Source organism: Rissa tridactyla, chromosome 1 (genome assembly GCF_028500815.1).
Source record: "Rissa tridactyla isolate bRisTri1 chromosome 1, bRisTri1.patW.cur.20221130, whole genome shotgun sequence".
Taxonomy (NCBI): Eukaryota; Metazoa; Chordata; class Aves; order Charadriiformes; family Laridae; genus Rissa; species Rissa tridactyla.
In genome coordinates, this window is record NC_071466.1 from 135,159,045 (window position 1) to 135,171,107 (window position 12,063).

The 12,063-nt window shown below is 38.2% G+C and overlaps 1 protein-coding gene across 2 annotated transcripts in view; it reads right to left on the minus strand.

The window, feature by feature from the left end:
• Positions 1-352: 352 nt before the first annotated feature.
• The window catches only part of SULT4A1 (sulfotransferase family 4A member 1), a 31,247-nt gene continuing 19,536 nt past the window's right edge, over positions 353-12,063 (minus strand). The window contains exons 3-8 of one of the 2 annotated variants that reach the window (XR_008463487.1): positions 11,770-11,850; positions 11,516-11,642; positions 8,170-8,264; positions 6,585-6,723; positions 3,676-3,805; positions 353-2,027 (exon numbers count right to left, since the gene is read on the minus strand). Coding sequence is in view for 1 of the 2 variants with exons in the window: in XM_054183659.1 (XP_054039634.1) it covers positions 1,915-2,027; positions 6,585-6,723; positions 8,170-8,264; positions 11,516-11,642; positions 11,770-11,850 (555 nt within the window). In the remaining variant the exon portion in view is untranslated. The remainder of the gene's footprint in view (positions 2,028-3,675; positions 3,806-6,584; positions 6,724-8,169; positions 8,265-11,515; positions 11,643-11,769; positions 11,851-12,063) is intronic. The other variant, XM_054183659.1, reaches the window with a different exon arrangement.

Below are 12,063 nucleotides of genomic sequence, written 5' to 3' on the forward strand. Positions count from 1 at the left end.
AGGAACTGGGGGGAGATTTTGTCTTCCTCTGTAGCAAGAAGAAAGTCTCCTACTCCTGTCTTTTTATTGTAGTTTGTGGGTTTTGGTCTCCTGTATGACAGAGACTCGGAGGACTCCTCAGCATGGAGTTGCCCAAGAGGTGCAAGATAAAAGTGTGTAAAATATCACTGTGCTCTCTATTGTACTCTCGCGTCAGAGACAGCTCACGGTGTCAGATGGTGGTTTCAGTTGACGCCATCCTTCTGTGGCTCTTCTGTCATATATTAGGTGTGGGTAGGGGAGAGGATGTGTGGCGAAGACTACCTGACCTGAGAAGGAGTTCTAGAAAATGAGCCAACCACAATGCATGGAACACATCTTTTATTCAATAAGCAAGCAAGCACAGAAGTATAATGTGTAGTGCTTAATATTGATACAGTACTAAAAATATAAAAATAGAAATAAAATTTCACTGAAAGCATTTTCACTCACAAATATACAAGGAAAAGTGCTGTCAAGCCACATCATGCTACACCACTTGCCAGTTGCTGAACTGACAGTTTGTTTCCCAACAGAACTGAAACACTAAAAATCTGCTAGTCCTTCCTCATGGCTTTCGGTGAGCCTGAATATTTGACTAGGAAAAATGGGCCTCCTGCAGCTGAGAACCTAAAAAGCATACATGTCATTACCTAACGGAACAATAAAATAATTCTAGAGAGGTTTATAGTGATAGTAGCCTGCTTCAGGCTGTTTGTATACTTGGCATAGAGAATAAAAAAAAAAAAGATACAGAAATAAACTTGAATCCTGATTATAATCCAGACCAGTCATGGCTAACAATTACTGAAACTGTATTCTGCATGAATATTTGTGCAATACTCCCACCTGGTGGCGTACTTTTAAACTCTCTTCCTTCAGTGCTGCTGTTTCCTCTGCCTACTTGTACTGGCACGTATATTCATCTTCCACTTAGGTCTGGTGGAGTCCAGTAGCACAAACCGTAAACAGTGCTAAGTGCCCTTAACTTTTAGTGGAGCTAGAGGACATCCAGCATCTTACTATATCTAATGGGTGAAATTCATGTCTATACAGGAAAGCGATATGGGTCAGAGACTCCGATTCCTCAACAAAGACCCTGCACCAGATGCCTTCATTTTAAGCCTCATTTTGAGGGACCAAATTAAGACTTGGGGGCTTAAGAAGCTTCTGATTGCTGACCTTCGGCATGGAACTGAACTTCATCCATCAGGAAAACAGCTGTGTGCTGTCAACCATGAAAGTGTGGGTGGGTTTTAGGATCAGAGCGACAATCGCAGCTATATTTCATAACAAGGCCTGTCTTGCAAAGTATGCCAGTGCACAGAACCTACTCAAATTATACAGATAAGGGTGTGCAGAACCTAATGTGAACCCCACTTTGATCAGTTACTATTTTGGAATGGGATTTATTTATACTTGATATACCTGCTATAAAAATAAATGTGACAATTAACCCCTGAGATCATTCTAGCATACAGTTTTGGCCTGTTCCTTGTTTCCCTCTGAAATAATTTTTTATTTGGTTTACGGACATTTATTTAGGTTCTAGTGAAAAGCTTTTATAAAACACATTAAATAATCAATGTGGGGCTGAAAAGGTGTACATTCTAGTTGCATATATGATACATACCTTATACGTATATAATACATTCCATAACAGCTGAATATTCTAGTATTGTCTAGGACGTTCTTGCATGTGGACAAAGGATTAAAATACTAGAAGATAAACAGCTGTTTAGGATCAAAGATAATTGTATCTGATATGGTTTACTTAGATTGTTTTTCTTTCTTTAAATCTTGTTACACATAATAGCTACAGTAGTTTGTCCAGCAGGTAATAAATGAATGCATAAAGCACTTCTAGCTATATTTGGATACCATATGCATGCACTTTTATAAATAAAAATCAAATGTGAGGTCACATTTTCCCATCTTCTGTTTATAAACTAAATCGAATTTCTCATTCATTGAAACAGTGAAGATGTCTTTCCATAGCCCAACTCGTCCTGAAACACAGAGAAGGAACACAAGTCAGAGAGCGGGCATAACAGGACATCATACATCTACGGTCTAATTGTGCAGGGCAGTCTTAGCTTTCACTGAAAGTTCAAGGAGAGGCTGTTCATTGTCTTACACAATTCCCCTGCTACAACCCTCGCAAAGCCTTAAAATAAGTACCATACACCTTGTCATCTGCACCAACTGAGTATTATACAGGAAGAACTCAGATTTTTTGAGAGATTTTGCTCTGGCCTCAATCAGAAATAAATACAGATTTTGGGTTGGGTATTCATTTAAAAGTGGAATTCTGGTTTCAGTGCAAACTATGGCTCTTTAGTAATACCGACAGCTAACAGCAACGCATTTCAAAATTAGCGTGCCTTCAGCATACACTGGTTAGAGAACTATTCAAAAGGTACATGGAATGCAGAGTATTAAACATTACTGAATTCTGATTATTGTGGTGTAATATTGTCATTACTAATTTCTATTGTTTTATGTTTAGTGATAAATTCAACAGATGAATTTATGTTTCTCGATATGGAGAGAATTATTTGCTAAATAGGAGTGGCCTAGATTATATCTACAGAAAAGAACAAGTGCCACGCACCCGGTTTGCACCATTTAAATTTTAGTTTTGTACTAAATACAAAATAGGAGGCTTTATGCAATAGGGACACTGAACGCTTTTTCCTTGTATGGAGAATTTGTCTACTCTACTGAACCCAACTAGTAAAGTAACCCGATGGCACTGCTGAAACCACCAGTCAAAGCTGCAGCCCCCTTAACCACCATTTCACTGCAGGCCAAAATCCATTTAACTCAAAGTCAGCCAGGGTTACTCGGTACTATACTCAGTACTATAGTACCGTTATCTATAGTACCGAATAAGCGCGATGGAGTAACCAGACTGAGAGGCCCAATTCTCTTCTCATTTATATTGGATATAAATAAAGACAAAATCCAGGCTTGTTCAACTGGAATAAATGAAAGGAGAATTGGGACTGTGCTACCAGAGAGTTTAATCATAACAGCAAGAACCAAACTACATGCAGGGAGCTTAATTATGCATTTGATGCATAAGAAGAATACCCATTTAATTTAATTACCATTGCTTTTATGCAGCAACTCTATAATTGAGTCCAAAGACAAAACTGTCTGAAACATCTACAAATTACATATTAACGTGATGGTGTAGTATGTGTGGCAAGAGCCGTTTTATGAAATCAGGATTTTCTTATAACTCCTGAAGGTATGACAGGGTTCTTGTTTGTTTTCAAGATCCAAAGATCAAAAGAACCTGAAACTAACTGAAAATGCATGATTTATTGCTTTCACCAAATTTCTCCTGTACCAAAAAAAAACATTAAGAAAACACTTGCAATCATAAACATCTGATACCGATTTCGATTTTGCTCTGGCAACTATAATTGCATAAAGTGCAGCATGAAACACGAAAGCCTGTATTTCCCTTTCAATAATGATAATAAAACCTTTTCTTCCTCTGCTTGGGAAAGATAAGCCTTTTATTTCTGAATGTCCCTAATAACACGTATGGACAAATGGCAAGTTTTATAAAGGACATATGCAGTGGATTATTTGTAACATTTTTTTTTACCACACGAATTGATAGCTTCTCAAATAGTCACCCACCTGGTTTATGATTTGAATCATGCAACTGTGTAAATTATGATGTGATAAGAGTCAAAGATAAGTAACATATCTAATCATTGTTCTGCTTTCACAGCAGCTCAGCGTTATCTTCAGAGTAAAGATCAATGTGCTAAAAGAAAAAAAAATGAAGAACTAAAATAAAGCAAAATAAAAAAGTAAATGTAACTGACAAATTAAAAATATTTGAAACAAATTACAATAAGCTGTCATGTTATTGCCACCATTCTTTGTCACGAAACGAACAGAGAAGGAACAAAGCACTGTTAATGAAGCTGCATTCTGAAGTAACAAAACATTGTAAAAGCCAGAGACAGCGAACAAAAGAAATTCAAAATAAGGATATTTTTAATAAAAAGCACACAGTGAACAAATGACAAAATATTACATTAACTACTGTAGCTCCCTTCCTTCTCTATTACAAAACAGAGGCTTTGTTTTGAAAGATTTCTAGACAGTATACTGACCCTTGACTGAGGGTTTGCAGGCTCCTCTACAGAACAACGAACACTAACAGGACGTACAGAACAGTGCATGCAGCGAAAGTGGGCATCACCCTGTTTATCTGATGGAGATGATCTGGCCAGCAGAGACAGTAGTTGACCTTTCTGCCTGTGGAAGGTCTCACCAGCAGGTCTGTTCTCTCTCCTCTTGTATTACCACCTTTCTCTCACAACTGCCTTTCTGGCTTTCACTGGACAAGCAGCGGAGATTTGGGCTGTGCATAGCATGTAGCAGTGCTGCTGCTCCACAGATTTCCAGATCGTGGAGGTTAGTAACAAACCTAGGGGTTTGTGTTACATACAAGTCAATGGAGGAGAATGCAGATCTGTTGGTTGTAAAATCTTGCACTGCCATTGAAGACTTTATCCAATGCCCTCAAAATGTCTTATCAAATTCATGATTTTGTGATCTTGTCTTCATAGCAGAGAAGTAGATTGGTAATCAATTAGGCTGCGTGCCATAAAATCCTACTGCAAATCAGATGGTCTGTTGTTTTCACACCAGATACAAGTTGCATCACATGCTGAATTTAAGGGGAGGGTAGGATTGGAGTTGAAAGAAACGTAACTAAAAGCAGGAAAACACACCATTCAGTGGAGACCTCTACCAGAAAACATAGGGAATATATTAGGTCTTTCGGTGAAACTGTGAACTCTTTTGTCTTCACCAGAATTTCACCTCAAGCCAGCGAACCTGAACTATTTATTTCAAGAAGTCATTATTTACCATAACATAAGTGAACTGGGGCAAAGAGAAGTGCCATATCACAGTTATGACAAAGAACTGCCCATAGGAATCTGGTTTCCAGGTCCTACCGTGATACCAGGAGCTTATAGCCTCTACGTAACATACTTAGAGTCTTTCCACACCAGGTGTGCAAAGACAAAGACAAAAACAAGTAGGTGTAAGCAGTGGCTTTTACCCAAGTTTGACATTGTGAAATGTTCGTGCCAACATACAAACAGGACAGGTTCTCCTGGGTCAGTTACTCTGACGATAGTCTGAGCTGAATAATGGAAAACTGGCATAAAGCTTTGCCAAGAAAGACGCAAAGATACTACAGAATACCAGTGAACCCGCTTTCATGGGAAAACAAACTTGCTCTCAAGCAAAGCTGACTGAGTGTTGGCAAGATTGCAGTTTGACTGATTAAAGGTGAATTCAAAGATACAATAGACTTTTGTAAGGCATCTGATTTTAGTGTTTTTTAATAGAACTATATAAATCCAACAAAATGCACGACAAATAATGAATAAACAACTGGCTAACTGTCAAGAAGGACTGACGATATTCAGTATTTTTATCAGAGATTTGAAAATAATTATAAAAATTACAGCTGATAAAACCTGTAGATTACGATAAGGTTGGCTGAGAAAGGCAGTATGGAAAAGTGCTCCTACACAGAAACTTAAGAACAAAGTATTCAGGTCATGCTCCCTGAGTAAGGGACAAGAACCTGCAAATTAGTTCCTCGGAAAAGACTTTGTGGTCATGATAAATGACACATGCTTCATGTATGATGCTGCAGCAAAAAGCGCTAATGTGGCCATGGATGGACAAACAAGGGAGACAGGGAGAGAAAGTTACAGTTAAAGCTGGTTTAAATCAGTGCATAAAGTGATTTTATGTCTGGGCAAGCCATACGTAAGGCTGACATAGGAATTCTCCATCTCAATCCTACGCCCTCATTTTTAAAAAGAATTGTTAAGTGCTGTAAGGCAGCCTACAGAAAATAATTAGAGGAAGACTTAGTGAGGTCACTCTTTTATGCTTATCAGAAGGAAGACTGAGACAGGACTTGATTTCTTGATGTTATCAAAGGATAGATGTATCAGTAGTTTAAAGGGTACTTTGGGGTCCTAAAGAAAAGACCTCACCAGAATAAACATCTAGAAGCTAAACACATTTTAAACAGCTGAGTTAGACAATGAAAAGAAAAAAGAAAACTACAGATCCTTGTCATTTGATGCCTTCAAATTCGAATTATCTGCTATTCTAGAAAATCTGATAAACACAAGGGCTTAGGCCAGAATAAACTGTATGAAATTGTGTGGGCTTTGACATGCCAAAGGTCAGAAGGAGCAGTGCAGTCTTCTCAGTATGAACAGCTCATCCATTGAAGTAAGACAGAGATTCTCTAACAGAGTGGTTTGCATGATGTTGAATATACACTGTTCAGCTTGGATGCTTCCATCCTTTTTAGTCACTTCTACCTAACTTTACTTGAGAACAAATGAACCCCCAAATTGCACCAACAGTCAAGTTACCTCCCACAATTTACATAGCAATATTTTGCCAACATCTTAACACATCCTGTAGATTACTAAGTCGTCAGTTGCCTTTTGCAACTTCCACAATAAGAGTTTTACTGTGGGTTTTAAACATACCCCTGCCAACGGGAAGTGCTTCAGCATTACAGCACTGATCAATGAGTTGATGGCAGTGTTCCACCATGGATTCCAACTGTGCTTTGTCATAAGAAACTCCTAAGAACCTCACCAGTTGCTCAACCATTGTTGCTAGGTCCTGTAAGAGAGTATTTAAAAAATGGTTTATTTTACAATATTTAAAATTATTTTTTTAAAATTAGTTTAAATATTTCAAAATAAGTTATATCCTGATGTGAAAAAATACAAATGCAGAAGTTGTAGAAACACCGTCTTAAAATTTTGCCACCTTCCAATTCACTGAAAATAAACACATTCCAAGTAATTAGGGTAAGACAGGTTGGCAGAGAACACGGTCATTTAGGTTCAACCATTCAATATTAGAACGGGGAACTCCAAAGTACTTGCGATGCTTCCCACTTCAGACAACACCGCACCCTTAACTGATCACTTTGGAATATCAGTGTATTTTGGAAGAATTAAGGTACATTGATTTTGATCTTCGTAAAATAAATGACTGCAAGTGTCAGAACAGCCCTTCCTTCATTGTTAGCTTCTGGGACTTTATTCATTTGGGTGGAAAGGATCTAGTGAGGTGACATCTGAGAATAAGTAGTCATTAATTTATATATCCAAAACTCCAGGGTTCCTCAGTATGAGTAAAACTTCTGGAGTTGCAAGGACAAAATAGCAGTGTTTATTAGGAAGCAGAAAGCCAATACCATGCCACCGGCTTTCAGCAGCATCCATCACTGAGCACAGCTAAGAATACATCATTATTCAAAACCATGGGTCTGAAATAATTTCTACTAATTTTTTTTACTTATTCTGATTGCATTACATCATCATTTAGCATCCCACTCCACCAGAAGTCTTAGTAAACCCGAAATTATAATTTACTCAGCTTTACTGAGTTCTACCCTGATTTTGACTTTTTGTGGGCTTAAGAGATAGGAGATGGGTTTTTCCTATGTTTGCATTAGTTTTCCAATCAAATAAACATCTTGCAGTATTTTCATTAATGCTCAAAAATATATTATTGCAATAGGAAATGGAAACCAATGTTCTATGTAGTATTTCCACTAAATTTCTGATTAAGAATTAAGTATACTGTAAGGACCCAATAATTATTTTCACCTTATGCTACACTATCATCCCTAATTTTTTTCAACATTGTTTCACAGAAGACAGTAAGAACAACCAAATAATCAGAATTAATGCCAAATATATAGGGCAAAACACTGATGGTATAATTTTTTTTCCCCATTGATACAGCACATGCAGAAAGACATTTCTTTCAAATGCATGCCCAGAGCTGAATGTAGCAAGCACTGAACGGTTCAGATGTGTGCCTTCTTTGTGAGTGGTTCAATGCCTATGGATGCAGGCAGATTCCTGAGTAAATTAATAGGTTTATGAAACTGCTGATGTCCATAGAAGCTATTGAATGCCAGTGGTTTAAAAAATGGTATCAGACTTTAGGGAGCCCAAACATGGGCATAAGAAGCAAATTTTGTACTTTATGTATCTTAAACACTACAATGCTAAATATAATTTAAATACCTTTTCACTACATCTAACCTACCTTATGCATATCTTCATACTTCAGAAAAAGTACATTGGCATCCATGTGATGTTCCCAAAACTCTTGCACATGTTCAAACCACGAACCATATCCTACTACAAAGACATGATTGGCATGAGGAAAATTAACACTTTTGTTATTAAGCCCTTTTCAAAAAGGAAAAAAAAACCAGAAAAATAAATTAACTGAGTGGTTCATAGCCCCAGGGAGACCAGTGTCTGGTTTTGACCCGTTGCCATGCACAGCAAGGAACTAAATTTAAAAAAGAGTTTTTCTATCAGTTTGGAATATTCAAAAGAACTAACTTACCATAAAGATAAAACGTTCAACTGAAAATGCCACTATATTTCATGATGGACCTCTTGGAGCTCAGTATCAATGACAAGTACATGACTATTGAACAAAAATTGAGCCAAAATAAAAGTTACACAGCTTTGCAGAAGGCAAATTTCCAGTGGCTCCAACCTGTGTGAATTCCTGCGATTAACATATCACACTGCAGCTTCCTTCACTTAGAAGCTAGATACAGCATTCATGGAAAGTTCCATAGAGCATCCTCTATTAAAGACAAAGAATTGCTAACCATTGTCCTTTCTTAATGAAACAAGTACTGAGGAAACAGACCTATAAAAATGTTTCATGGTCGTTCCCAAAAAACGTAGGATGTATTGACAGAATATTCTATTTATCACTGCATGTTTTGCCCCCCGCCAAAATCTAAGACCTATTCTCTTCTATTATTTTTTTCTGCACACTTCCACACAACTTCTCTAGATACACCACAACACAGTTTCAGCTATACTGTTATCTGTTATCTCAACTACACCATAAATCCAGAGTACAACCAGATGCCCATGAGGTGCTGAGCGCTCCTGAAAGCTTAAGAGTGATGTGATGGGGTACTTCCCATATATCGCAAGTCATGAGCAGGCCCAGCGTGCAGGGTTGCCAATGATGAAAAGCTTATGCCTCCTACCGCCTGCATGCCACCAGCAGCTTGTCTTCAGTTCCCATATCTGTTGTTTGGGGTTTAGGACTTGAAGAGAAGCTGCCATGCTATGCTGGGAGGGCCTGTGCTCCCAGCACTGCTGAGGCAGCGGTTACTAGAAGCCTTAACCCTCCCCCCAAAACTTTCCTCCTTTGTTTTTCACTTCTCTGATAAAAGTCCACATTCACTCTGATAGCGGTCAATTTATATGTGTCTAGCAGAGGTTCAGACACTGGTATTTATTATCTAGAGAACGTCTTTTGCTGACAATGTTACCAGAAAGAGAAATGCATCCTGCATATTTCTTTGGGGGAATTTATCACTGGTAACAAAGTACTTCAGATAATCAAGGCAGGAGTTAAGCAAATATGGTGAGCAGTTTTTCACATTCCCAGTATTTTTTTGGTCAATTTTATCTTTTCAGCAAAGCAGCTATAGAAAAATATTAAACTTTGTAAGCTTTGTTTTTTGAACCCACATTTTCCCTTTGAAAAATAATTGTTTAATTTAGGTAACTGGAATACTTTTAATGGGTAAACAGATCAGTTTCAGAAGAAAATTAATCTGCTGACTCATTTTCAATTTTTATAAAGGTATTGGAAAAATTCCATTTTTGTTCTTCCCATTCTACACGCCTAAATAAATTCACGCATGAAGCTAACACATCAGTCAAGCAAAGAGTGTTCCTAGCTGCTCTTAATGGTACAGGGCAAGGAGCCATTAAGATTATGTTAGCAGAGTTTATCTATGCTTTATGTAAGAAACCCCTTTAAGCTTTAGAGGATAATACCAAAGGACGAGAACACTCAAGACCAATCCCTATCCAACTGTATGCTTTCAAACAATACAGCTAACATGCACAGAATTTGTTTCAAGATAGTATTGTGTCATTTGGGCTCAGTGCTTCTCCCTCTAGCAGTACTTTGCTCATGAAAGTTTTTTTGCTGCTGCATTGCTTCCATGAGATGCAAATGTTTAGCTACATGCTAAATTTACTGTATTACAAAACAGTCCATTTGCACAATTATGGACACAGAACATGCTGTGGTGTTTTACTGGCTCTGGGAGGTTGTGATACATCAGACAGCTGTATGAAGATAACTCTTCAGATATTTATATAAAAAAGAGTACAGAACCTTCCTCGTACATTAGAAGACCTTCTAATGTGCTTTTCATGTGTCTCCAGTCTAGAAGTTCCTGATCATGGGCTACAGACAAATGTGAGGGAATACAAAAGAAAAAGCTGAAGGTGTGCTGAAATGGAAGGAGAGCATTTACCCTCCCTGCACAAACTTGTAGGAGAAAGCAGCAAAGGTTTTTAAGGCCTATTAAATAACCTCCACTGGTAGGCTTTTACTTTTTGCTTCCCTTTAGCATTATACAACTCCTCCAAATTCCAGGTTGAAGGAAAGCAAGCTGCACTGGATCTAGAGGAGATCCTGTTCTCAGAGCACAAGGTACATGGTGAATTCTTAGTGTCACATTAAGGGATCACAGAGAAGATTTTGTAAAGAAACAGAAGGCAATACATTTTTTTTCTCTTCCTAGCTAGAAAGTGTGGCAATCCATTGTCAAAAAGCCTAGTGCCAGCCAGTTATATGAGAACATAGGATTTGTCCTCCCTGTAAGTTTACAGAGCCAGTGCAATGGAGCTACTTAAGGCAAGGCAGCCTGACTGGGAACGCAGTGGGGGTGTGTGTGTCATGAAACAGCCCTCGCTCGAAGGAGTTACTGGGTGAGCAGCTGAGGAGTTGTTGTAAAGCAGGTTATTGTGTATTCTCAGCACAGAGCTGTATTTTTCAGACAGTAGCAGCCCACCGCAGTTGCCTTCCTACAGGGGTTCACTTCAATTTACGGATGTACTCCAGATCAATCTCATGCAAACTAGACATTTTTCTGTGTTAACTGTGTTACCAAGGGACAAACCTTGAGTTTTGGATGAAATAAAAATATTAAAGGAATTCCCAGAAAAAAAAAAACAACCCTTGAGGAACAGTGAGACTCCTGCAAAGTAGCTAACTGAGGTACAACTGAAATTAAATGATGCTGGTATTCGTCACTTTTCACAAAGTACCTGGTACCTCGCAAATGGAATTTTAAAAAAGTAGACCAGAGTTTTGCCTGAGCTAAGTGGAACATTGCTGAGCCCATGGTGTCAAATATCATAAGGCAATTATTTACAATGCATGGCCATAGTTTGCATGGACATATCTAAGTCCATGCAGCACTCTGTAGCAACCTCCTTGCTTTATATGCAAAACAAATGCACCTTTATCCAGTTCATTTCTGTACTTGCAGAAGGAATGCAGAGATGAAAATAAATGTGTAACAGCGTGTGCAGAGAGAACAGCTCCTTACACTTGTCATTCATAAACCTTCTGCAGAACTCCTGAAATGTTCCTCTGTAGCTCATGGTCCTTAGGGAGCGGTGAAACTGGTAATAAGACACCACCAGGTCTTTGGGGTTGCGAGCCATGTATATTACCTATGATGTGGGGGGAGAAAAAGTGAAACATCTTATTGAAAGCTTTTCCCCCAGCCCAAGTTTCCCAAAGCACTTAAACAACTGCTGCTGATATAGTTAAACAAACATGACTTCATTTAATTTTTACCTTTGAATTGCCATTATGGAGGTCCGAAGGCAAAAACCGATACGGTAGGTGGCTTTTTATAAGGCGAGGAGATGTCAGTTCCTACAATATAAAGCAGACAGAAACATTGCTTATTGTGCATTAGTTTTTGGCACATCTTGAGCTGTCCTGAACTGTCATACTTGAAGTCCTCTACTGTACTGAGTCACATTCACAAATTCACTTCTTAAATTAAGAGGGGTCTGGAACTAGAAATTAGGTCAGGGAGTTACATCTGGTTTTTAAACATGAATAGGCTGGATAATGTATTGGGTT